General features: G+C 40.5%; 1 protein-coding gene across 1 annotated transcript; it reads right to left on the bottom strand.

Moving 5' to 3' along the window:
• Positions 1-6,962: 6,962 nt before the first annotated feature.
• On the bottom strand, positions 6,963-24,165 carry LOC130220598 (5-hydroxytryptamine receptor 3A). Its single transcript, XM_056452823.1, has 9 exons — positions 24,106-24,165; positions 23,466-23,617; positions 23,336-23,380; positions 22,883-22,989; positions 18,374-18,543; positions 18,138-18,256; positions 13,437-13,647; positions 12,799-12,969; positions 6,963-8,687 (listed from the first exon to the last, which is right to left on the bottom strand). Exons 1-9 carry the CDS (start codon positions 24,158-24,160, stop codon positions 8,392-8,394), a joined length of 1,326 nt encoding a protein of 441 aa, XP_056308798.1. The 5' UTR covers positions 24,161-24,165; the 3' UTR covers positions 6,963-8,391.
• Between the last annotated feature and the right edge of the window lie 1,700 nt (positions 24,166-25,865).

Here is a 25,865-nt window from a genome sequence, read left to right as displayed (position 1 = left end):
ACCAGTGGTGTAGTCCTTGCTATACGCACGTATACTCAGTATGCCTACTTTTTTCCTCAAGCTGTTTGGGTATTACGACTTCTGAGGATCAAACCCTCGGTATACTCACTTGTTTTGGTGATTAGACTTCCCTAATTTTTGTGTATTGAGTATTTGAGTTTTTCGAAGATCACAACAAATCGGCTGAATGATGTCTCGCTGAAACGTTCAAGTAAAATTATAAAACAGCATGGGCGTCGCTTCAGCTGCCCTAACACTTTTGCGATTACCTGTACACTACTAAATGATCGCCTCACAGTCCCCTTTAAATTTGATATAAAAACGGCAGCAGAATCCCGCTCCTGAACTCGTTTTTTACTCAGTCAGCAAACCACAGCTGTGCAGTGTGTGTGTGTATATATATATATATATATATATATATATATATATATATATATATATATATATATATATATATATATATATATATATATATATATATATATATATAAATCAAATGAATCAAAGATACATTGACTTTCGTCATTTCTTTGCCTACTTTTAAAATTTGGATTGCGTGGGTAATAGTACACCACCTTTTTTTTTAGGACTACAGCACTGATTTTGACATAATATTACTGTGCAAACACAACCCTCTCAGAAAACATTCTGCTAGCACTTTAGCTTAGGTCACAATTCACAGTATTAACAAACCATTAAATAACACTCTTAGCTTAATAAACTACTAATGATGTTCATTAATAATTAGTGAGGTAGAAGTTTTAGGGTAAGATTAGGGATGTAAAATAAGATCATACATTATAACCACTACTGAACAGTCAATATCTTAATAATAGGACATGTAATAAGCCTGTAGTTAATAGCATGAATTGTGACCCAAACTAAAGTGTTACCAACATTCTGTACCTAATTCGGTATTGCAAGTAGTTTCTTATCCTCAAAAATTAACAAATGACTGGTATTAAGACTAAATAATTATTATTAATAAAGATTAATAAGAACATTTGGTGTCCTGTTAATGCCATTATATTGGTTAAACTTAGATGATGGTTTCCATGGCAGAAACCATGGAAACAGTGCACAATAATGTGAAAGCAGTAGTCATAGCCCCTAGCATTTTTGTTTCAAAAGCCCCTAGCTTTTAGTTGCATTGCTAAAAATAACCTAATGTGAAAACACATGGATTGGACTACTAGAGAAAATGAAAGGAGAGAATACTGAAGCAGGTGTTTTTCTGAGTCTCTAATTCCATTATGGATCTGAGCATGAAGAAAAAAGCTGCTGTTTTATTAATCAAGTGAGCAACTGTTTGGATAAATGTATGTGTAATATTATCCATGTGTAACAGTATGTGTAATATTGATAGCTTTCCAAATTTTGCAACATCTGATGCCAGCCACCAAGCTAATACATACAGGGCGGTAATGGTGCAAATTCTAACATATATCTGGCATCTCTTGTGTTGATCCAATGTTAATAAAAGCTACCCAGGGGAAAAAAAAAATCTGTTATAGAAATGTCATATAGCAACACAAAGGTGAGTAAATCATCGACTTGTTATCACAGCTGCATGGAGAACAATGAGGCTTATCAGATTTCACACACAATACTTTCCTTTAAAACAAGCATTACTCAGTGGAGATCTGTGTTAATGATTGTAATAAGGTTTGATGACCATTGAGAAGGAGGCGACAAACTTTTATGATTTTATTAAATAAACGTAAAATAAAAGGGGCGTCGCGGTGGCGCAGTGGGATAGCACGATTGCCACACAGCAAGAAGATCGCTGGTTCGAGCCCCGGCTGGGTCAGTTGGCATTTCTGTGTGGAGTTTGCATGTTCTCTCCTTGTTCGTGTGGGTTTCCTCCGGGTGCTCCGGTTTCCCCCACAGTCCAATGACATGCGGTACAGGTGAATTGTATAAGCTAAATTGGCCGTAGTGTATGTGGGTGACTGCAAGAGTGTATGGCTGATTCCCAGTGTTGGGTTGCGGCTGGAAGGGCATATGCTGGAAAAGTTGGCAGTTCATTCCGCTGTGGAGACCCGGATTAATAAAGGGACTAAGCCGAAAAGAAAATGAATGAATGAATAAAACAAACAAACAAACGGCAGCAGTTCCTTGCGACGGCCACCGCTCAAAAAAAAATTGTTGTCAAACAGCCCAAGTAAGTATTGCTGCAGCCTGGAGAGCTCCAAGTGGGAGGGAGTTATGCCGCAGGTAGGTTGGGTTTAGGGTTGTGATAGGTATAGGTGTAGACGTTTATAAAACAGATTACTGTGAGGTTGGGTTTAGGGATGTGGTAGGTTTAGATGTTGCTATAACACAACAGATTACTGTGAGGTTGGGTTTAGCGTTGTGGTAGGTGTAGACGTTAATAAAACAACAGGTTACTGTAAGGTTGGGTTTAGGGATGTGGTGTAGGTGTAGATGTTAATAAAACAACAGGTTACTGTAAGGTTGGGTTTAGGGATGTGGTGTAGGTGTAGACGTTTATAAAACAACAGGTTAATGTGAGGTTGGGTTTAGGGATGTGGTAGGTTTAGATGTTAATTAATCACAACAGATTACTGTGAGGTTGGGTTTAGGGTTGTGATAGGTGTAGACGTTAATAAAAAACAACAGATTACTGTGAGGTTGGGTTTAGGGTTGTGATAGGTTTAGATGTTATTTAATCACAACAGGTTACTGTGAGGTTGGGTTTAGGGTTGTGATAGGTGTAGACGTTAATAAATCACAACAGATTACTGTGAGGTTGGGTTTAGGGATGTGGTGTAGTCGTTAATAAATCACAACAGGTTACTGTGAGGTTGGGTTTAGGGATGTGGTAGGTTTAGATGTTATTTAATCACAACAGGTTACTGTGAGGTTGGGTTTAGGGTTGTGATAGGTGTAGACGTTAATAAAAAACAACAGATTACTGTGAGGTTGGGTTTAGGGATGTGGTGTAGACGTTAATAAATCACAACAGATTACTGTGAGGTTGGGTTTAGGGTTGTGGTAGATTTAGATGTTGCTATAACACAACAGATTACCGTGAAGTTGGGTTTAGGGTTGTGATAGGTGTAGACGTTAATAAAACACAACAGATTACTGTGAGGTTGGGTTTAGGGATGTGGTGTAGACGTTAATAAATCACAACAGGCTACTGTGAGGTTGGATTTAGGGTTGTGGTAGGTTTAGATGTTGCTATAACACAACAGATTACCGTGAAGTTGGGTTTAGGGTTGTGGTAGGTGTAGACGTTAATAAAACACAACAGGTTACTGTGAGGTTGGGTTTAGGGATGTGGTAGGTTTAGATGTTATTTAATCACAACAGGTTACTGTGAGGTTGGGTTTAGGGATGTGGTAGGTTTAGATGTTATTTAATCACAACAGGTTACTGTGAGGTTGGGTTTAGGGATGTGGTAGGTTTAGATGTTATTTAATCACAACAGGTTACTGTGAGGTTGGATTTAGGGTTGTGGTGGTAGGTGTAGGTGTAGACGTTACTAAAACACAATAGGTTACTGTGAGGTTGGGTTTAGGTTTGTGATAGGTGTAGATGTTAGTAAAACACAATTGTTTAGACTCCATGTCATGTAGCAGACTTTGAATAGATCAATGAAAACTCCTGGAGGTTTGAGCAGCCCACTTCGAGCATAAGTTCCACCCACTTGGAGCTGACCTGCCCATTTGTAGCTGGCTCTGACCTCTCTTTATATCCTCAAACAGCCATATGACAAAAAGAAGAACAGAATCTGCTGTATGTCCTATTGTTCTTAACGAGGCTGTCTAAAAGTGTATGGAAAGAGCAAGTGGTTTCACTTCTCTCTCGATTTGCCTGCTTCTATATTTGAAATCATGAACTCAAGCTCATAATTAACCTAATAATTAATAGTTAAACTTACGCATGATTATTGAAGTGCTTCTCACATTTTTTTAAAAGAAATGGACAAACGTGAGAGTGAAGTGCAAGGTTGCCAACTTTTGGCTTTAGCTCGGAGTGATAATTTAAGCCCCGCCCATATCCACAACCCACACCCCTACAACCAAGCCACACCCTGTTTATTTATAAAAATATAAAATGATAAATATATTATTTTAATAAAAACTTTTAAAAATATTTATTACAAATTAGAGTATCATTACTATTATACAATTATTTTAATATAATTATCTAAATGTAACTGGAAAACAATGTCAAAGCCAAGGCCAGTCGCGTTTCCACTATCACTTCCGGGGCGTAATCGGGCCAAAGCGGGGCTTCCTTGGGGCCAGCGTCCGGCCTTTTTCGGCCCGCCGAATACCTTGGGCCAAGGAGGGCTAACTGGGGCTTCGGGGCGGGGTTACGTACAAAGGCGGAGTTTTCCTGTCAGGTAAAGAGGAGACAAGATGCTTTCTTCCCTTACATTTGTTTTGCTATTGCGCTTGATCAACTCACTAAGAAAAATCTGTGTTCGAAGTAAATGCCGCCGAACTCGAATGTCCTTATCCAGGGATCGCTGTCTGGCCTTACACCAACAGACCACAAACAGTAAAAAAAGCAATCGCTTCGGTGTTCTCCATCTTCCAGCTCTCGTAGTGATGCCAGGTTGTGTTTGTGGTTATAATTTGAGTTTTTTGTTCCCGCTGAAGTGGGCGGGTTGTGTGACGGGTTGTGTGACGTTTGATTCGGGGGACGTTCTGGGGGCGGTGTTTGCGTGACGCGCTGCGAGCAACTAGCCCGACAGTGGCAACGCGACATGATTTCGGCCTCATTTCTCAACCTCCCGGGCTATTGGCCCGGCCTGGCCCGATTAAAGCCCTGGCTCGCACTGGCCCGATAGTGGAAATGCGGCTAGTGTGTGCGTGAATGAGTGTGTATGGGTGTTTCCCAGAACTGGGTTGCAAGTGGAAGGACATCCATAAGTCAGAACAGTTGGCAGTTCATTCTGCTGTGGCAATCCCTGAAATAGAGAGTCAGCTGAAGGAAAATGAATGAGTGAATGAATATTAACTTCATTAGAATGAAATTCTCTAGATTGTATCAAACACAAAAAATCAGTTCTATAGAATTAACTGTTGTGTGTTGTCTTAGACCTGATTTATGGCCAAGAATCAGGTTTATTAAGTCTAAACTCCCTCACTTCACCCCTCCTTTTTGCTTCATACAAATCAGGAGATATGCTTAGTCAAAAAGATCATCATCATAGTAGTTAAACTTCAGTTTTGTCGACTTCCAAAAATTCACTGCGCATTGACACCTGTCCATTAAATCCTGTTACCCCTGCCATAAAACACAGCCCCTCTGAAATGTGCATCTATTAACTTTTAAATTGATCTATTAAATTGATAATTTTTTAATAGCATTATTGTGAGAGTGAACCCTTCCCTTACAGAAGATTACAGATTTTCTTTTACATTTATTTGTAAACCTAGTGCGTTTTAAAATGTGTTTCACTTATTGTTTTTACTTTATCCATCAAGATGATCATATTACGTTTTATTCAATTATGGCCTTTGGTTTTTATGTAGACTGAGAATCCCAATGAAAGTCGATGAAAGGCAGGCCCGGATTAAGAATTGAGGCCCCTGGGCACAATGTCTTGTAGGCCCCGTACCTGGCCGCACCCCTATTGTTGAATTTTCTTTTCAGCTTAGTACCTTTATTAATCCGGGGTCACCACAGCGGAATGAACCGCCAACCCATCCAGCACATGTTCTACACAGCGGATGCCCTTCCAGCCACAACCCACCCCTGGGAAACATCCATACACACCCACTCACACTCATACACTACGGATAATCTAGCCTTCTCAATTCACCTATAGCACATGTCTTTGGACTGTGGGGGAAACTGGAGCACCTGGAGGAAACCCAGGCAAATGCAGGGAGAACATGCAAACTCCACACAGAAATGCCAACTGACCCAGCCGAGGCTTGAACCAGCAACCTTCTTGCTGTGAGGCAACAGCACTACCTACTGCACCACTGCGTCGCCCTAAGATTAATATAATATTTGTTTAATAATATTTATCTGTAATGTATTGCCCACATTTTTTAAATAAATGATTTACAGGACATATATTTCTTGTCTACAAAGATTTAACTTATTTTTAAAGCATTTAAAGCACACTTTGAAAAAAAATACTAATACAACTAGTGAAAATGAATGGATTTTAATATACTTTACTAAATTATTATAAGCAGTACTAAAATGTATCGTTAAGAGTATTTTTAATGTATAACCTCTACAAACTTATGCATATGATTTGGATACATCTCCAATCCAGTTCTATGAATCGGAGTCCTCCATAATACACACACTTATTAATGATTCCTACTTGTCTTCCTCGTGATGAAGAGTAGACAAAATCTGATATGTAGTTGGGGGGGGGGGGAGAAGAACGTTTTCATCAGACTCTGGATTCGAACCGGGTTTAAAATCGATAGCGTCAAAACATGCTGCCATGCGCTTTACAAGCTACACCCCTCTGTTGATAGAAGCTCTCTTTAGTTATTTCGTCTCTGTCAATCAAACGGTGATGGGTGGGAATCCCTCAACTAGCTTATTCCAACAAGGTGCACTATTTACACTTAGCCTAAATAGGGGTGTGTTCTTGGCACAACACCTGATGCACAACGCATGAGCGGCGCATGAGCAGTGCCTATTTTTTTCGGCATGCATGTTTACAACTGGGATTCATACCAGGAGCGGCGAATGCGTGAGAGTTGGCAGCCCTGGTGAAGTGTGAAAAAACAACCAGAGTATTCTTTCAGCAACCTGAAACAAGAATAAACTGTGATTTATAAATATTATCATCAACTATTATGAACTTGGAATGATGCAATTAATTTTTAACAAGAAGTTACAGATTTTGTACCCCGAAACTTAACCAAACTTCTAAATATGTTTAGAATAAGACTGGTAGAAAGGCTGAAACTCAACAGTGACTTTTCATCAAGTTTATTTTTCTTTGCTTATAACAAGAATCAGTGAAGAGAAGCACAAAACTACAATAGTTACAGCCTTAGATGAAATTAACTGAACTAAAACACATTAAATCTCTCAAAATCTCAGCAGAGGGGTCATTAAACAACTCCACAAACAGCATCATTTATTACTAACCTGTGACTATTTTTCTCAGGCATAATATTTGTTAAACAATGCTTCTATGGTTGTGTAACTATGGAAATGTGGCTGGTCAGTATGATTAAAAATACAACCATATGCACAATGTATGCAGAGCAGTGAGAAATAAACATTATGGTAGTTGGTGTTTATATATTTTTAGAAATCTGAATAACTCAGTAATTATATTTACTAGTGATGGGAAGTTCGGATCATTTTAGTGACTCGGATCTTTGAGTCTCGTTCATCGAGATGAACAAATCTTTTTTCGAGTCACTTCGTTCATTTGGTTCAATTTGCCAAAATATATTTAAAATGTTAGGAATTGCTTCCAAACACATCTACAATGAGCCCAAAAGGTTGATCACACGACAAACAAGTCATAAATAGAACACTATAAGAAGGAGAAAATGCTCTTTTGTCTATGAAGGTATTTTTGTTTTTTTGCTCAGCTCACCTCTTCATGTCTTCAAATTTCAGTGGTTCGTTCATGTCACACTGACAGCCACATATAATCCACAATGTACACAGTCTGAGCCGAAAGGAGCCATGATTAGTTCACCTTTCGAGTGTTCTGGTTCTTGAGTCGTTCGTTCATCACGTGACAGAATGTAAAGAGAAATGACTCAGACCGAGGACTTGATAAATGAACGGATCAAATCTCTTTCCGGCTCAAAACGCATATGATTGGTCCGTGATGAACGAATGACTCAAACCCAATAGAGGACTTGAGAGAGGAACAGATCAATTCTTTTTCCGGCTCAAAACGCAAATGATTGGCCCGTGATGAACGAATGACTCAAACCCGATAGAGGGCTCGAGAGATGAACGGATCAATTCTCTTTCCGGCTCTAAACGCAAATGATTGGCCCGTTATAAACGAATGACTCAAACCCGATAGAGGACTCGAGAGATGAATGGATCAATTCTCTTTCCGGCTCTAAACGCAAATGATTGGTCCGTGATGAACGAATGACTCAAACCTGATAGAGGACTTGAGAGAGGAACGGATCAATTCTCTTTCCGGCTCTAAATGCAAATGATTAGCTTCTGCCTTTCCTTGATGATTGACTCAAAAGACTTGAAAGATGAATGATACCACCTGCACAAATCTGCGCACGCGCGGATGAACGAATCACTTGAGAGGACTCGTAGTTCCCGAGTCATATTGAAGATTCGTTTAAAATGAACGAATCGTTCAAGAACGACCCATCACTAATATTTACACAATTCATATCATTTTACTACAGATTATATATTTATCACCAGAAACACACTCAATCCATCAGGTGAAGATGACTAGGCATTCGTGTAGGTGTAGGAGTAATCAAAGCTGTTATCTGCATTGTTAGACATATCCCAGAAGTCTAGATTATTAACCTTGCAAATATCAGTTTGGGTTATAGCGATAACAATTATCGTGTAAAGAATGTACATGCTAATGAAAAAACCAAAGACAAATTTGTCCACGCGATTAGCAAATGCCAGTTTTCTCTCCACATGATCTGCCCTTTCATCAATCCTCCCCAAGATGTTGACTGTTTCCTGGAGGGTCGCGATCTCTGAAGTCACATCACCCGTCTTCACACCAGTATCTGTGGAAGCGAAGCAATTCCTCATGTTATTGATCTAAAAGAGATTCAATTAACATTTACATTTAATCATTTAGCAGACACTTTTTTTATAAAACGACACAAATGAGGAGAAAAGAAGCACTTCAAATCATCAGAGATATAATACCATGGCAGGTCAAAGTTAGTTTGGCATTTTAGTTTGGTGCATATGGAGAGAAAAAGAATGTGTCTTCTACAGTGGTTTGTCAAGCATAATCGCATGTGTGAAGCACACTCAGTATTGCACATGTTAATGTTTTCCCTGAAAAATTGATTGTGTGTAATCAAATATTAAGTATATTATTTACCTGTTTGCTACAGTAGGGTTGATTAAACAAAATGGCAGCATCATTTTTGCTCATGTTATATAGTTATAATTCCGTTTTCACAATGTATTCACTATTTGTCCTGGTTTTGTCACGGTTCAGAAAGGATAAGGGAGCGAGAACCCAAATGCAATATAAGATGGCTTTTATTAATAATTAAAATAAAAATAAAATGACAACAAAAACCACCCCGAGGGGGAAAACATAACTATAAAACAAATGGGTAAACAAACTTGGCTGGGCTGGCAAGACAGGACTGGAGCACGAACAAGGGGGAGTATAGACAACGAACTGGCGCAGGACAGCAGACATGAGGAGAATATAAGCAGAAATAATTAACAAACAGACAGGTGAACATAATAAATGAGGTTTATTCATAAACTAATTTCGAGAGGATCATGTGCTTATGATTTATCACAGCCGGTCTCGTATTAAGCTAATCAGTATCATCCAATCATATGAGCCATAAGCTACTATAAATAACCACAGTTTTCAGTCCACTTTATCTTCGTTTGGAAGAAACCCCCCCCCCTCCTCCCCATTTCCCTCCTTCACTATAGATTGGGCGGCACGGAGGCCGAGTGGTTAGCACTGTTAGCCCCACAGCAAGAACACTGCCATCCCTGGTCCTGCCAGGTCGGTAGGTGTTTCTGTGAGGAGTTTGTATATTCTCCCCGTGTCCGCGTGGGTTTTCCCCGAGTTCTCCGGTTTCCTCCCACCATTCAAATATATACATCATGCATAACAATCAAGCATTTGTCTAGCCCCCTTTTTTCTCACATGTTCCCTTAGCTACTGCAGATGGGGAGTTCTGAGATCCACCGAGCTCAGGCTCCCCTCTCGCTCTGCAAACGGGAGGAAGCCCCGGGCTCGAGGATCCCTTGAGCTCGGGGCTCTCTCCCGGGACAGCATGCCAAACAAGCTTTTGATGAATCATCAGCTAAGTGTGAACTCTTGAAACTAATAATGGATTAACAAGGAGGGTGGGACTAGACAATAGACGGAAGAGCACATGACACACAAACACCACAAGCCATACGCTTATTTCACGCCGCCGCCATTTTAAAGAACCAAAGCGAGGCTGCGGTAGGAAGAAACCCAGAAGTATAGGCCCAGCACTGTAAACATTGCAGTAACATGCTGTAGACAACAAACCTCCAGCTGTTGCTGAGATTTCAAAATGCAGAAATAGTGTAAACATCACTTTAATATCATTTGAAATAATTAGTCAATTTATTTTGTAACTGATTTGTTGTGTATATCAAAAAATATACAGTAAATATTTCTTTAGGAGGCTATTAATACTGACCTTAAGGTTTTTTTAAATTAAAAACTGCTTTTATTCAAGAAATAAACAATAAGATATACAACTTATGACTCCAGAATAATTATTCTTTTAGGAAACACTGTGAAAATTTTCAGAAACATTATTTTAAATGAATGGGAGGGCAAAAAAGCAACTCATGTAAACACCTTGATCATATTATTGTCTTATTCAGAATAAGGCAAATCATTAGATTACTGATACCCATGTAAACATAGACACAAGCCCCAACCCTAGACAAAAGGAGTTCAGTATTTTGATGACAGCCTTTCCACAGGTTAGTAGTAAGCTAATGTATTTTCATAATGCAAATCTTAAATTCATGCTAACCAACAAATGATTAAAGGAAATAATGTAATTAAAATATATAAAATATGAATGTTTACGATAAACTTTAATTATATTGTTCTATTAAAATTATTATTTTTAAAGATTTTGTCAAGTAAAAGATTTTTCTAGAGTCATCCACCATAATTTTGGGGCTCAAAAGTATTGGTTCAGACACCGTTTTGGCACCGGTACCGCTTTAAAAGTATCGATTTAGCACCGGTATCGAAATAATCCCAAACGATACCCAACCCTAATCGTGACAAGTCTAATATAGTGAAAGAATCAGTTCATTAACTTGAGTTTGATAAATGGCATCTAAAACGTGTGTTTGAGAAAGAAAACGTTAGCTAACTAGTGCCATTTCCCTTAACTTAGCTGAAAATTTGCTCTGATATCCCTATTTTCACTATTCATTCTGAACGGACCGTCGGGTCACTAGGAAGATGGCGAATTTATAAATTTGTGTCACTTTCACTTCGCTGATAAGATATACAGCCAGGTACACAACGTTCCTATGTAACTCCAAATGATACTTCCGGGTTTCTTCCCACCACAGCCTCGATTTCGCTTTTAAAAATAGCAGCCGCGTGAAATTAGTCTATGTGCTCACATAAAACAAGACTAGAGCAGCCAATGAGATAACTCATTAACCGCGTGTTCATATGACAACACTAAAGCACGCAGTGCATGTAAACATGCAACATGTGCTAAACACAACACCAACAGAGGTCCGAACGCGCGACACGTGTACACGATAAATGAAAACACTCACCGTGCACTCACACACGCAGCGTGCATGTTTCATCCCAGCAACAACCGAAACCAACAAGACTGAGACGCTGGGAATTAAACACCACGTTGCAGACAGACGAACACAAACACAGGACGAGAGCGCGCAATCGCAAACACGGCCAGACCTCACACGCCTGCATCAAGCGGGAATGCGCACGGCCCAAGCGTGCTCACAAATGGGACTCATACAGAGACACACACAATGACAGAAAAGCAGTGCACAACACACAAGACATGACAGGACTAGTGTCTGGACTCTGCCACTAAAACAAGAACTAACAAGACCAGAGTGGCAGAACCCTGAGAGGTTTAGCACTGCACTGTGCATTTATTAATGCAGTTTTGTCATTATTTTAGCTTTTAGTATGACTAGTAAAGCCGCAGTCACACTGCACTTTTCACTCCATAGACTTCCATTCATACGCAAGCGAACGCAACAGACCGGAATTGCAAGCTTGTGCGATAAGTTTCACAGTTCACGGCGTTGCAAAGTTCAAGCTTGTGAACTCTAACCTGTGAAATCGCGTCACGTGACTACGTGAGACCAATCGAAGTTCAAAACGTGACCTCAGTGGACAGAAATTGTGAAAATATGGACCAATCGCTCACTTTTTTTAAATGTCTAATCATCTTGTTTAATCCTGCCCATTTTGCGATAGAATTTTACATGCTCAAACTCTAGTGTGACCGCGGCATAAGAGCTTGATCAGCTAGTTCAGGTGTTTCTGATTGGAGTTGGAGATAAGCTCAGCAGAGCACCAACCCTCAATGACCAAGTTTGAGCAACCTTATTCAAGTTTAACCTGGTAAGACCTCGATTAGCTGGTTCAGGTGTGTATTATAGGGTTAGAGCTAAACTCTGCAGAACCAGCCTTCCAGCCCTGCTGAAAAATCCAGCTTAAACCAGCCTAGGCTGGTTGGCTGGTTTTAGCTGGTTGACCAGCCTGGTTTTAGAGGGGTTTTGGCCATTTCCAGGCTGGTTTCCAGCCATTTCCAGCCTGGTCTTAGCTGGTCAGGCTGGAAAATGACCAGCTAAATCCAGCTAAAACCAGCTTGACCAGCCTGGTTTAAGCTGGACATAGCTGGTTTTGGCTGGGCTTCCAGCCTGGCAAGGTGGTCAAGCTGGTTTTAGCTGGTCATTTTCCAGCCTGACCAGCTAAGACCAGGCTGGAAATGGCTGGAAACCAGCCTGAAAGTGGCCAAAACCCCTCTAAAACCAGGCTGGTCAACCAGCTAAAACCAGCCAACCAGCCTAGGCTGGTTTAAGCTGTTTTTTTCAGTAGGGAGGACCTATTCCCCTAGGTGTTCGACGTCATCCTACCTTTCTCCTGATCCAGACTGTTGTTTTGTGTTTTGGAGTTCTGATCTGACGGATGGACCTTGGTGGAGCGTCTACAGATCAGTATGCTGTCATCCACAGATAGACGTGTGAGCATCATTGATATCAGTATACTCAATACCAAACACGTCAGACAGAAGGTGAAGTGATAATCTTCGGAGGACAAAAACACACACAATAAACATTATTTCAGCACATAGACAAACCAGCTGATTGATGCAGCTTTGAAATGCTCCAGTGTCGATGTATCTGTGTTTGCACAAAAGTGGGGAAGTTTAGTACAACGACGACCTTCACAGCCAACAATCATATCTGTTGAGCATGTGAACGCACTCAACAGTGCTCTGATGTTAGCGTTTTTAAATATCAGTACCAATTGATAATGAAGTCAATGCTTTTGGCAACCCTAATACAAGTTTATGGTGTTATGTAAAGTTATACTACACTGATGTACATGACACAGACACAGCAAAATCCACAATGATAAATTAGCACCCATTACTTCAAAAGGGCAATCATTTCAGTACAGACTAGTACCAAGGTCAATATTGCAGTATTTAAATTTAAATTGAAGCAGATTTAAAATTATTTTCTCTTTATCTCTCGGTTGGTTGACTTACAGAGGAGGGGGCTACAGGTTCCACCATTCGGCAGGTGATCATTGAGGATGAGAAGGAACATGGTGAAGCTCAGGACCAGGGTGACCTTAAAAGTGTTGCGTTCTCCTCCTTCAAATGGCACAGAGAAGCTCCCCAGGTCTGTCACCATTATTAGCACACTTGGCAGGATCAGGGTCACAAATGCACTAAATGGGTTAATAGACAGAAAGACCTGCACAAACAAGTGACCAGTCAACAAAGCTACTCATTAATGAACAAATATGAGTTTAAATTCTCTCTTCAATAAGAGTTCATCTAAATAACGAAATATTACAACCCAGGCTCATTCTGAGAACGTAGTCCCGGGGACGTTTCTGGAGACCGCGAAATACGTCCCGGGAGGTACGTATTTTTGCAGTTTTTGTTTTCGCGAATCCGCGAGAGGCCGCTGTGCACGCTTTTTCCCGCGACGTTCTCGCGTAAACCCGCTAGAGGCCGCTGTCAAACGACCTTCCGCCTGTCTGCCTGGATGACAGAATGATTGACGGTGCGACCGGCCAATCGGCTGACCCACCCTCCTCCGTCCCTAAACCCAACCAACGACGATTCACAAAAGCCGTCCAGAAAAAGAAAAGCCCTCGTCTGATTTTTACCACGTTTTCGGATTTCGGCCACATTCTCACCCTGTGACGAACTTGTTTGCTTCATTTTTTGGATTTAGTTTTTGTTTTCTTACCTGATTTCTGGAACCGCTCTTCCCCGGACTCGAACCCGGTCGTCGTCGTCATCGTCGTGGTTAGCCCCTCTCTGCGCCTCGAGTCTGCCAGAGTACACGAAGAGCTAACCGGACAAACTGGTTGCAGCGGGAAAGCCCTCCACACGGAGGCGAGCGGCCGGCCGGCAAGCGCCGAAAGGAACGGCGTCACACCGCCCCGCAGCGTTCGCTTAAAAAAATGAAATGCAGCCGTATGTACCCCCGGCTACATATTTCGCAGTCTCCAGAAACGTCCCCAGGACTACGTTCCCAGAATGAGCCTGGGTTGAAATATTATCATCTCACTAGTGGCATCTCACTAGAAGATGATTTATCAATGGGCAAGAACTGAGCAGGTGTAAATGGCCTCCGAAATGCATTCAAGGCAAAAATAAATCCAATTGCTCAAACCAATACTGAAGGTGGTCTGGGAAACATATGACTGTTTATGGCTATATGGGCTATGTGACTGTCAGATATAACAATGCAACTGCATAAGGAACAGATTTTTCTGTTGCGATAACATCCCGCTCTGCCTCCTGAAGCTAATTCAGATGTAATTAAAATTGCAATTCATCGACTGGCCTCTGGAGGCTGGCTCCAGAAACTCCAGATGTTCATCGAATGCCATGTTAAATTGGCCAGGTTTGCAGCTGATAAAAACATGTTTACAGCCTGGTACAAAAGAGGGTTTTGTTGCATATAGCTAATATTACCCTTCATGAAAACTGTGAAGGGGGTGAATTTTTTTTATAACTCATTCATTTCATTTTTTATTAAGTCTGCATAATTAAGGGCATGGTCACTTGAGGGACAGCTAGATCTCGCTGGTCACAGTCACAGTCACATCACCTCCGGCTGATTAGCTGCTGAGCTCACCATATATGTTGTATTTTTGTTTTGTTTAGGTGGCTTTACCCATTCCATTTCCTTTTGGCATTATTTCTCACAATTAGCAGATAACGTGGCATGCTGTGTGTACTTAATTGTGCTCACAAACCATTCAACTGACCTCCTTTTCCCAGGTGAGTGAAATTTTTATTCTTGAAAATTCTTAATCAGTCATCTGAAATGTTGTCGTACAGTGTTATGTCTGGATTTCATAAATAGACTTGCATTTACTAATACTGTTTCCCACCACTAGTTCAAAGTTCAAAAGCTATAGTGGAGCCACCCCATTACCACCATTTGCTAATGCTACAGTTCCCAGTATGACACCACACAGCCCTCAAGTAGCATTGGATTAGGCAAATGCTGATGATCCTTTTCAAATGTCATCTCAACATACCATGATTGCTCCTTCCCAGCGAAACATGCATGTTGATGCTCTTTCATAACTCCCCCCACCCTACACCTTCTCATTCCCCAATGACGGTTGGATGTAGGGGTTGGGTTAGGTGCCACGCCATCCTTTTAAAAATCGCACAATTTCATACGAATTAGCCACTAAACTGTAAAAAAGGTAAAATACTTATGTTTTCTAACGCTGGTTTACGCTGGTCTAACGATGTTCTGTGCTGGTTTGGAGGAGGACATCCAGGATGAACTTGCAACCCATGACTTGCCTCATGACTTTGATGACCTCATCAACCTGGCACTTCGCATCGAGGTCCGTCTCCGCCGCCAACACCTGCGTAAGCTGGCCTATTCCTCGATCAGGATGGATGACCTCGGTTCACTCTCTGCCTCTGCGTCTCTGTCAGACTCTGAACCCATGCAAGTGTGGTGCCTCCATCCTACACCTCAGGAGAAGCACTGGCTCGGGGTCTATGCCTTTATTGTGGCAAGCCTGGACATTTTTGCTGCATTTTGCTGTCTGGACAAACCACAAGAATTTAGAGTACATATGTTCAGCCAGAAGGCTGAGTGCAATCCTGGCCCGCTGGTCCCTCTTCTTTAGCCGTTTCAAATTTGCACTTTTGTACAGTCCAGGGTCTAAGAACATCAAGCCTGATTCTCCTGCTTGTTTGAGACCTCAGAGAGGGAGGTTTCAAATGACACCAACCTGTCCAAAGGTGTGGTGGTGGCCTCTCTCTTGGGATATTGAGAGACATGTACAGGAGGCCTTGCAAGAGTGCCAAGCACCTAGCGGGAATCCAGTGGGCAAGTTATTTGTTCCCACTGCTCTGATCTCTCAGGCTATCTAGTGGAGACACTCATCCAGAATGGTCTGTCACCTAGGAGTTTGGAGATCGATGGCTGCCATCTGTCAGCGGTTTTGGTGGTATCCATGGCCAGTGATGTCAGGCAGTTCATGGTAGCCTGCTCTCAGTTTGCGCCCAGAACAAGAGTAGCAGTTCGCCTCCCACTGGTCTGCTTTGTCCCCTACTTATGCCTTCCCACCCTTGGTCAAATTTAGCCCTTGACTTTTTCACTGGTTTACCCGAATCGAGAAGTGTCACTGCTCATGTGGTGGTTGACCACGTATTCCACATTCATGATCTTCCATTCGATGTGGTTTTTGATAGGGGCCCCCAGTTTGTTTCCCGGTTCTGGAAGTAATTCTGCCGACAGATCGGGGCCTCTACGTGTCTGTCATCATGATTCCATCCTCAGACCGGGCAAATCAAGATTTGGAACATGCTCTGGAACATGCCGCTGCCTGGCATCCCATAACCCTAGCTCCTGGTGTCAACAACTGTCCTGGACAGAGTATGCCCCCCATCCCCGACTAGTGGATGGCTCCCCAGTCTATACTGTTAGGAGATTACTTGTCGTCAGACTCAGGGGTCATGGTTTTCTACACCTAGTGGACAGATATTATAAGATATTATTAAAAGATATTCTGGACAGGAGGCTGATCGAGGACTTCCATTGGCGGTGAGGTAAGCCCCCTCCTGGAGTGCCTAGAGGTGTCCGTAGGGGGGTATTGTCATGTCCTCAGTTGTATCATCTGGGCTATTTGTTGTTGTGTTTGTATTGTCTGTCTTTCCTTAGCACGTTTTGTTTCGATCACTTGCCACATGCCTTCTGTTTACTTCCTACATCCCTGCCCATCCTCCCGTTTACGTTCTAATACTCTATTAATCTAATATCACTCACCTGTTCTCCTTCATTTCTCTCTCTATTTGTTTCTTCCCTAATTGTTGTCCTGTCAGATCGTTGTTTCATTTTCGTGTGTGGTCAACGATCTCTCGGTCCGGTCCAGTCTTTTTAGATCTTGTGAGTCCTGTGATTTTTTTATTTTATTTGATTTTTACTCTTTTCTGCTACCAGGCCTGCTCCTGTTTTGTTTTATCCCTGCTTTTTGCCTGCTTCTCCTACCCAAGTCTAGAAAGCCATCTTCCAGCCCTTGCCTGCCCTGAAGCGCTCGCTCTTCCCTGCAGGTGTATCGGCGCAGGATACAGCGTTCTGTGATATCGCCCCCTGTTGGGTGTTATTGTAGTTACACCCTTATGAGAAGACTGTCTATTCCCTCTATTCCTTTTTATATTAACTGTAGTCCTCTGTGCCTGTTCCCTCAACAGAGTGTTTTTGTTACTAAGTTGAGTTTTCCCTCAGGAGTTTCTTTTTTTTATTATTTATTTTTTCCCTCCCATCTACTGAGTGCTACTAAGCATCCGGTAATTTTTTTCAGCAGTTTTTGTTGAGAATATTTGGAGATATATTTTTATTTTTTTCATTCTCTCTGAGACTGCCCTTCTGCTGAAGTGCTAATAAATTGTGAGAGACCTGCAATTGTGTCTGTTCTGTTTCTCTTGACCAGACCCTGGCAATTAAGGGGTTGGGAGTCATTTTGAGATTTCGATTAATACACTGACCCCACCTAAATGTTTTGCTTAAGGCCACTAGAAAGCTCTGGTAAAAACAACAGCTGTTGATAGATTGAGTATCATTACATTAAAGCCATCAACTTCCGGTTGTCTTTGTTCTTGATCTGGTTAGTCTAATGATTTTTTCTGCTTTAGCACGAGCTCTTTAAACTAAATAATTTTAATCAGAGATTAAAAATTTAATAAAAGAGTTACTTCGAGATAAACGCGGTGCGATGAATCCACTATTTTTTTCACACCTGTAGTCTTCCACTCTCCTCGATCACCACCGATCAAAGACACATCATTAGAAATTTCAAGTTTGAGTGCACAACCTGGATTAAACATAAGAGGACATATATAATTACTTAAAAATAACTACCTAATAATAGTCTTTGTCTAAAAACAAATAGTCGCAGTCTGCTTTTATTTTTTCAGGTATTCAGTCTTACCTTTCTCTGTCCATCCATTGATGGCCACAGGACAGGATCCCGATACAAAAGGATAAGTAAACAGGTTGATTTCACAGCTCACCGTCGTGAACAATATAAGTGCATGGTCCACAACGCCATCCCTCCTCACCTGAACATCATGCGTGTAGGGCTCCACTGTCGTGTCTATTCTGAGGGCAGACACCATGAGAAATCATGATACTTAGAAATGGAAATTATCAATAGATTATCAAAATTTACTGTTGGCAGTTGGTCCTTTTCATATCTGACACCTTAAATCTGGAACATCCTTACTAGCAGTTTGAGAGGCAGACACACTTTGCCAGTTTAAATCTAGACTATGACTTTACTTTTTGCACTAGCATATATATTCATTCATTCGTTTTCCTTCACTTTAGACCCTGATTTATCAAGGGTCGCCACAGCGGAATGAACCACCAACTATTCTGGCATAAGTTTTATTGCAGCAGATGCCCTTCTAGCTGCAGCCCAGTACTGGGAAACATACATACACTCTCGCATTCACACAAGCATTAACACTATGGTCAATTTTGTTTTACCCAATTCACCTATATGCACATGTCTTTGAATTGTAGGGGAAACCGGAGCACCCAGAGGAAACCCACATGAACACAGGTAGAACATGCAAACTCCACAGAGAAATTCCAACTGGCCCAGTTGAAACTTGAACCAGCGACCTTGCTGTGAGGCAACAGTGCTAACAATTGAGTCAATGTGCCACCCTAGCATATATTTACATACCCAAATGCATAACTTTGAAATCCAAATCCTCTAAAGCAGTGGTCACTAACCCTGTTCCTGCAAATTTCAGTTGCAAGCCTGATCAAACACACTTGTCTGAAATTATCACTGCTGATTCAGGTTATAATTAATTGGTTTAGTTGTGTTTGATCAGAGTTGCAACTGAACTCTGCTGGAAGGTAGATCTCCAGGAACAGGGTTAAGGGCATCTAATGATTGTTAGGCTGCATTAATTAAGGCAACCAGAGCAAGGAACACTTTGCAAAAAGACACTGCATCGTATATCTATGCTCATGTCAGTCTGTCTGTTTCTCCTTATCTTGAGGTTCACATAATGCTCACCCGCTCTGCGTTTCCCACTTTGCGTTTGCAACAGAGTCCGACAGGCAGACAGAGAAAAAGCTGGAGTGAGATGATCAGCATTCAGTCGTACATGTACGACTCTGACACAGAGCAAGCAGAGAGTACAAAATCATGTGTCTTTGTACAGTTTTACAGCCAACTCTGTGCTAGTTTCAAGTGCCGAGTTTGTACACAGAAACTAATAACCACGCACACTGAATTAACTTTGACTGAGGCACTGGATGCGCTGCTCGAAGCCACGACACGGCACACCAGACACTCTCTGTGGCGCACCAGAATCGTCCCGAATCGTCGTGCCACGCATTTTTGAATACTAAACATAGGTTTCTGCAGCGGTCCGCGGCGCCCAGCCGTTGACTTGAGTGTACCCTGATAGAAACCTATGTTTAGAATTCTAAAACGCATGCTAGTTAAGATCACAGGGAGCTTCTGGGATCGCGAGAAATGCAAACAGCTGAAGTATAAGGTAGACTCAATTAGAAGTACACATGTTTGCAAACCTACCTAAAGATACAACCAATAATTCTGATTAGAGCGATAATGTGGAGAATATTGCTCTTGTGTTGAGCCCAATGAGCCTTGCATCTAAAAATAGAGCTAGGGTGTTCCTTTAGTGATATCGCTTCGATTCACGCTGAAAATGGCGGACGTGAATCAACAAACTGAGGATATGATGACGCGCCTGTCAATCAATATTGGTGGGCGGGGGGACCACACTCCTACGTAAAGTCGGTTTGAAAACAGCTCCAATTGGTCCACCGTTTTTTATGTTGTTAAATTGAAAAAAAAGCACTGGGTGTGTTTATATCACCCAAATATGATGGTCTATACACAATACATGCACATATGTCTGTCCAAACAGCTTGAAAAGTAGATTTTTTACCATAGGTGCCCTTAAACATCCTCCCAGTGACTTACTAGGATCTGTACCTTCCCAGAGTATGCCAAAAATTCCTGGATGGTTTACCATTTCCGGTAAAAAAATTAAGTGTAGAAGGGTCCATACTCGAACCGCTGATATTGCCCACAATACATTGCGCATTGTACGTGAATTCGATTAGGACTACAAACGCGAGTGAAAAGTGATGGACGCACGAGACCAACCGTCAAGTAGAGAGGCTTCGGTAAAGATGTTTGTATGACTGTTATTTAATATCTAGTCAACTGGAAAAAATGTGATCTCGTTTCTGTGTTACTATATATTTCATCTGCAACAACAATACTGAACTTATATAAAGACGCGTTTAGACATTAACGTTGAAATGCATAACTATCCAAAGACCTGAGGAGATTTCTCTGCATGAAAGACTGAATGGGAGATTAACCTGCTGCTGCTTCTCCAATAAGGTAGGAAATTAAATATGACTGATGTGTGGATGATTGACAGGGCTCATAACTAAGCAACATACCGATCTGTTAACGAGGAAGTAGTATGTCCCAAAGCTTGCATACTCGTCTGTTACACACTCAAAAGTATGCACTTTTCCTTTACAAAAAAAGTACATACTTTTAGGGTGCAGTATAAGTATGCGACTCATCATTTTCAAGCCTCTGAGCTCAAGAGTGCAGCTCTGGCCCTTTAAATTTGGCCATATGAGAACTGGTCCCTAGACTGAGCCTAGTTTCTCCCAAGGTTTGTTTTCCACTTTCGTCAATTAGGGGTTTTAATTCTTGCCACTCTCACCTCAGGCTAGCTTGGTTGGGGCTGGTGAAGCTGCTCTTTATTCATACCTGTCAACATTGGGATGTGAAAATAAGGGATATGCCCACCATATTAAGGTATTCCCTCGACCCCTAACTAAATATGGATTACTAAATATGTTCATTTGGAGTTTCATTGTAAATAAACTGTTAAATGGTCAGTAATATGTTTTATTATTATTATTATTTACAAAATAAAAAATAAATACTATACATTAGCAAACAGTTCAGCTTAATAAAATTAATAGCTATTATAATTAAATAGAAATCAAGCTATCAAATCTTATTAGCCGTTTCTTCGCTGTATAACTTACACATTCTGATTAAAGAGCAACGAATGAATCTCTTATTTATTTAGATTTCTTTTCTTTTCATTACATTAACAGAGGTGTCACTTTAAAAATGCACACATCTAACGTTATAGTGAAAGCTTTCGATTGCTTTCCTAACTTTTTATGCTCATTTAGGACAAAATTAGTTGTGTTTGGAAAAACCCCCCACCAAAATCGACATCTTTAGATAATATTATTATTAATGTGTATGTTCAAACATGCACCTAAACCCAGACTTTAGCTCTGCTTCAAATCGCGTGTACAGAATCTGTTTGGAAAACAGCGTCTATTGATCACTATGAAGCGCGCCACCTGACAGTCCCGCACCGCTATACGACTGTTTTGAGGATTGCATATGAAGGGGAGATGGCTCCTATAATGAAATGGAAGGGAATCCCTCTGTTTTTATTTTGATTTCAAAGTGTTTTCATGCCTAAACAAAGCGAAAGCACAGAACAGACTCACATCTAACTGCAAGGGGCGGCCCCTGGTGGTTTGGCGGTATGGGTTGCGTATAGGGAGGAACGGCTCTTTAATGTTTATTTGCCACCCTTCAGAGAAAGACTGAAAATACACTAGAAATACAGGAAAATACTTTTACGGGATGATAGCGGGATAGAACTGTAAAATATTAGAGAATCCCGGGAAAAACGGGAGGGTTGACCGGCATGTCTTTAGTAGATATTCTTTCAATAGTGACATTTGTATTAAACTGAACTGAGTCGGTTTTAATCTAATCTATAATCACAGCAGCTTTCCACCACTACTATGATATTCTGGAATGTTTCACAATTTCATTCTTCATCAATGTAAAGCTGCTTTAATACCATCTACATTGTAAACATGCTATAGAAATAAAGACGACTTTACTTTACTTGACTTAACAGCCATCCCCGAAGATACTTCTCGCTATAATCAGAACAGACCACTGTATTTGCGAAGTGTTTACATTCCGAAGGCTTTGACTCAAGTTCTTCCTTAATTTATTTACATTTTTAAGTGTGTCTGAGCCTTTCGGGTACATTAAATTTGAACACATAAACATTATGGGAATGCTACTTAAACATCTAAACATCCCGAGTGGTAACATTTGTCAAATGAAAGTCTAATGATTGAGCTAATAAAATAAATAAAACTAGTTCCACTAGTTATCAATATTAAGTTTTACTTTAGTTTTAATAACTTTGAAGAAACAATTGTTGTTGAGTCTTTATGAAAAATTAAGCATTTTGTATCAATACTAACAATACTAGAAGTGCTCAACTTAACTGACTGGCTCTCTCCAAACTTGTCATTAAAACGGGAACAATTTATGAGCCATGAATCAACTTCGGAAGTAAGCTCAGCTCACCCATTGTCCAAAACTATCCGTGGAGTCCAGATTTTATCAACAGGCAAAATAATAGTTGGAAATCTAGCTCTGTCTTGCATCCATCCAAGATCAGGATCCTTCCATTCCTGTGGAGCAGAAGGTTGAAACAGCCTTAAACGCGTTCCTTACTTTTATTCTGTAGAGATTATTGTAATTTTGTCCAGCAGTTTTAGTGAAAGAAACAGTATTTTTTTTACTGTTTCTACTGTGGCAGTCACATCACCTCTCAGTTTCCATTACTTTTTTGTTGGTAGCTATGTAAATGTACAATCAGACTGCCATCATTGCAAAGGTAAGTTCCCTAATTTTTCTTTGTTTACTTAATTATTACCTTCAGAAAAATTTTATTGTACAGGATATCATTTAGTATAACTTTACTCTTATTGATATGATATTTGTGTCTTAAATCATATTTAAATCTTGACTACTCACCAGGTTTACCTTGATACGACTGGTCATTTGCATCTCCTTCGTGTTCTATAACATAAGACACGTTGAGTATGTATTAGTATTCGTGCTGTTCAAAAAAGCGGATGGTAATGAAGACAAAAGTGACACTTACAAAAGACATAGTTTCATATTGTATGGAAGTGATGTTTACTACGATGGTACAGTTATCGTTCAGTGGTGCACTGAACAGCTCTTTTTTAACCATGACGTTTGCCATGCAGCGCCGGTCGCAGAAAGGGTCTGTGAAGTTACCATAGGCGAACGCTGCACGACCAAACAAAAACATAAAAGAAATTAATGACAGATAACGTGCTTCGAATTGATCATCCAAAGATACAAACTTGAAAATGGACGTTTATGATTTTGCAGCTTATGAATTTGATCACGTTTAGAATGTCAGATGTAATAAGACATCCTCTTCTTTTTCATTCAATCTATTTAGTCTAATTGATAAGTAATTCAATAATACAAGTCTGCATGCTGATAATATAGTTTATCCTTTACATTTTTCTTAAAAATGTAACAAAATTAAAGTATTTTCACTAAAGGTCTGTGTTCGTTTATAAAACAACAACATCTACAACAAATCAAGCCTCAATAATGTAAATTTTGTAACTGTAACTTATTTATCTGCATGTGATTTACCCAGTGGAGATAAAAAGAAGAGCAGCCATGAAAATATTGAAGAATCATAACATTATTTCAATTACAGTCGAGAGTGCACTTGCAATATTTAAGATGAAATGATTTACCCAGTGGAGATAAAAAGAAGAGCAGCAATGAAAATATGAAGTATTGAAGAATCATCTCTGCGCCTTAAAAAAACAAACAAAAAAAAGCAATTATGAATGGTAATACTGTAGTCAAATTACTGGTTACCTTACATTTTTTTTAAATAAATTAACCTTATGGATCATTTGTCACATTGATTTAAAACATTGTGTATTGAAAAAGTAAATATATACTTTTTTTTATTGTGTAGATTAGCCATTTAATATGTATACATGCCATTTTAAACATATAAATCTGAATAACATTTACCTTTTCAAGCAGATGCCGCAGAAATTGCCAAATTCGCAGGTCGAGTTCCTCAAACTTTAGTTGTGACTTTTCACTGTACCTCTTTTAAATAGTCACAGCTCTTTGAAACCCACATGAATGCAGTTACGCAAGACAAACAAAATAAGCCAAGCTACGAAATTTGATCATATTCTGCGTGAACTTGTAAGGTTATTAGAACCGTAGGTAATGAGACGTTTTTTTGTCAAACATCACAAAAGAACACTAATTACTAGCAGTCAAAGAGGACGCCTGATTCACAAAGACCAGACATGAACAATGGCTGTGGATTGGCAAACATATCCACTGGCCTTTAATTATGTTCGAAAATTAAAGACAACACAATAATACAAGAATTACCTCACATTTCATTGTCCTAAATGACACTGCACCTCTATATATATTTTTTTTATTCCAGCCTGAATTATTAATCATATTTGTGAGGACTAATGAGGTGGGATTTTACTACAACTTTACTATTTTACACAAGGTGCATGAAAAATAATAAAAGATATGTTGAAAAAGAGGATTCCAGCACTAGTTGTGGTAAAAGTAGAGCCGGAGCAGGCTGAACTGTTGCTCTAGGCAAATGGCGGGTTATGGGGGGGGTTGTGTTGTAGACTAAAGCGAAACGGGGTGGGGTTGTTGGGCCTTCCTGACTATGCTGTTGATGTGGCGGCCCTGGTTAAAAGTATACATATTTCTTATTAATACCAATGTGTTTTAGCTTAAAAATGTGTCACCTGGGATTACAAGATGGGAGGGACTAGGCTAGAACACGTAGCCAATGAAAGTAGTCATTAACCATATGTTACCAGTTGTAAACACAAGCCACATACTACATTCAACAGCAACACAAGACTGAATGCAAGCTCAAGCGCACAATAAATGAAGCAACACATACCATGCACTCGCATATATGCCACAGTCGTTCAAACCCGACGCAGATCTAAAATTTAAACCTACTTGACAGAAATGCAGAGGCTGAACAGCACACCACAGACAAATGACATTGAGAATATGCACTTGCTACAAAGATGAGAAACAAGACAAACGTTTATCACAAGACAATAGCAGCAGAACCCGACTCTGCCACCTGAACAGAAGTAAACATTACAGAAGTGGCACTGACACTAGCCTCCCCAAAAGAGATGCCACCTGGGGAACACCGAACAAGATACATGACAGACCACTGGACAAAACAAGGCAGGCAACATCAGACAACACAAGACTGGAAAGTAAATTAGAAACTAAGAATGGAGGGAGGGAAGCCAAACAAGACCAAGCAAAACAAAAAGGGTGGGAAGGGAGGTCAAAGACAGGTAAGGATCAGAGGGTTCAGTGACCCTGGCTTACAGATTCATGGTGGCGAACCAGGCTGGAGCCAGAGGGGCAGTACAGGGACAGGGACGCATCAGGTAGGAACAGGAGGTGATGAAAGGCTGGGGCTGGA

This window comes from Danio aesculapii, chromosome 3, assembly GCF_903798145.1.
Source record: "Danio aesculapii chromosome 3, fDanAes4.1, whole genome shotgun sequence".
Classification (NCBI taxonomy): Eukaryota; Metazoa; Chordata; class Actinopteri; order Cypriniformes; family Danionidae; genus Danio; species Danio aesculapii.
Note: the sequence above shows the minus strand (reverse complement) of the source record. Positions and strands in the feature narration are given on the sequence as shown.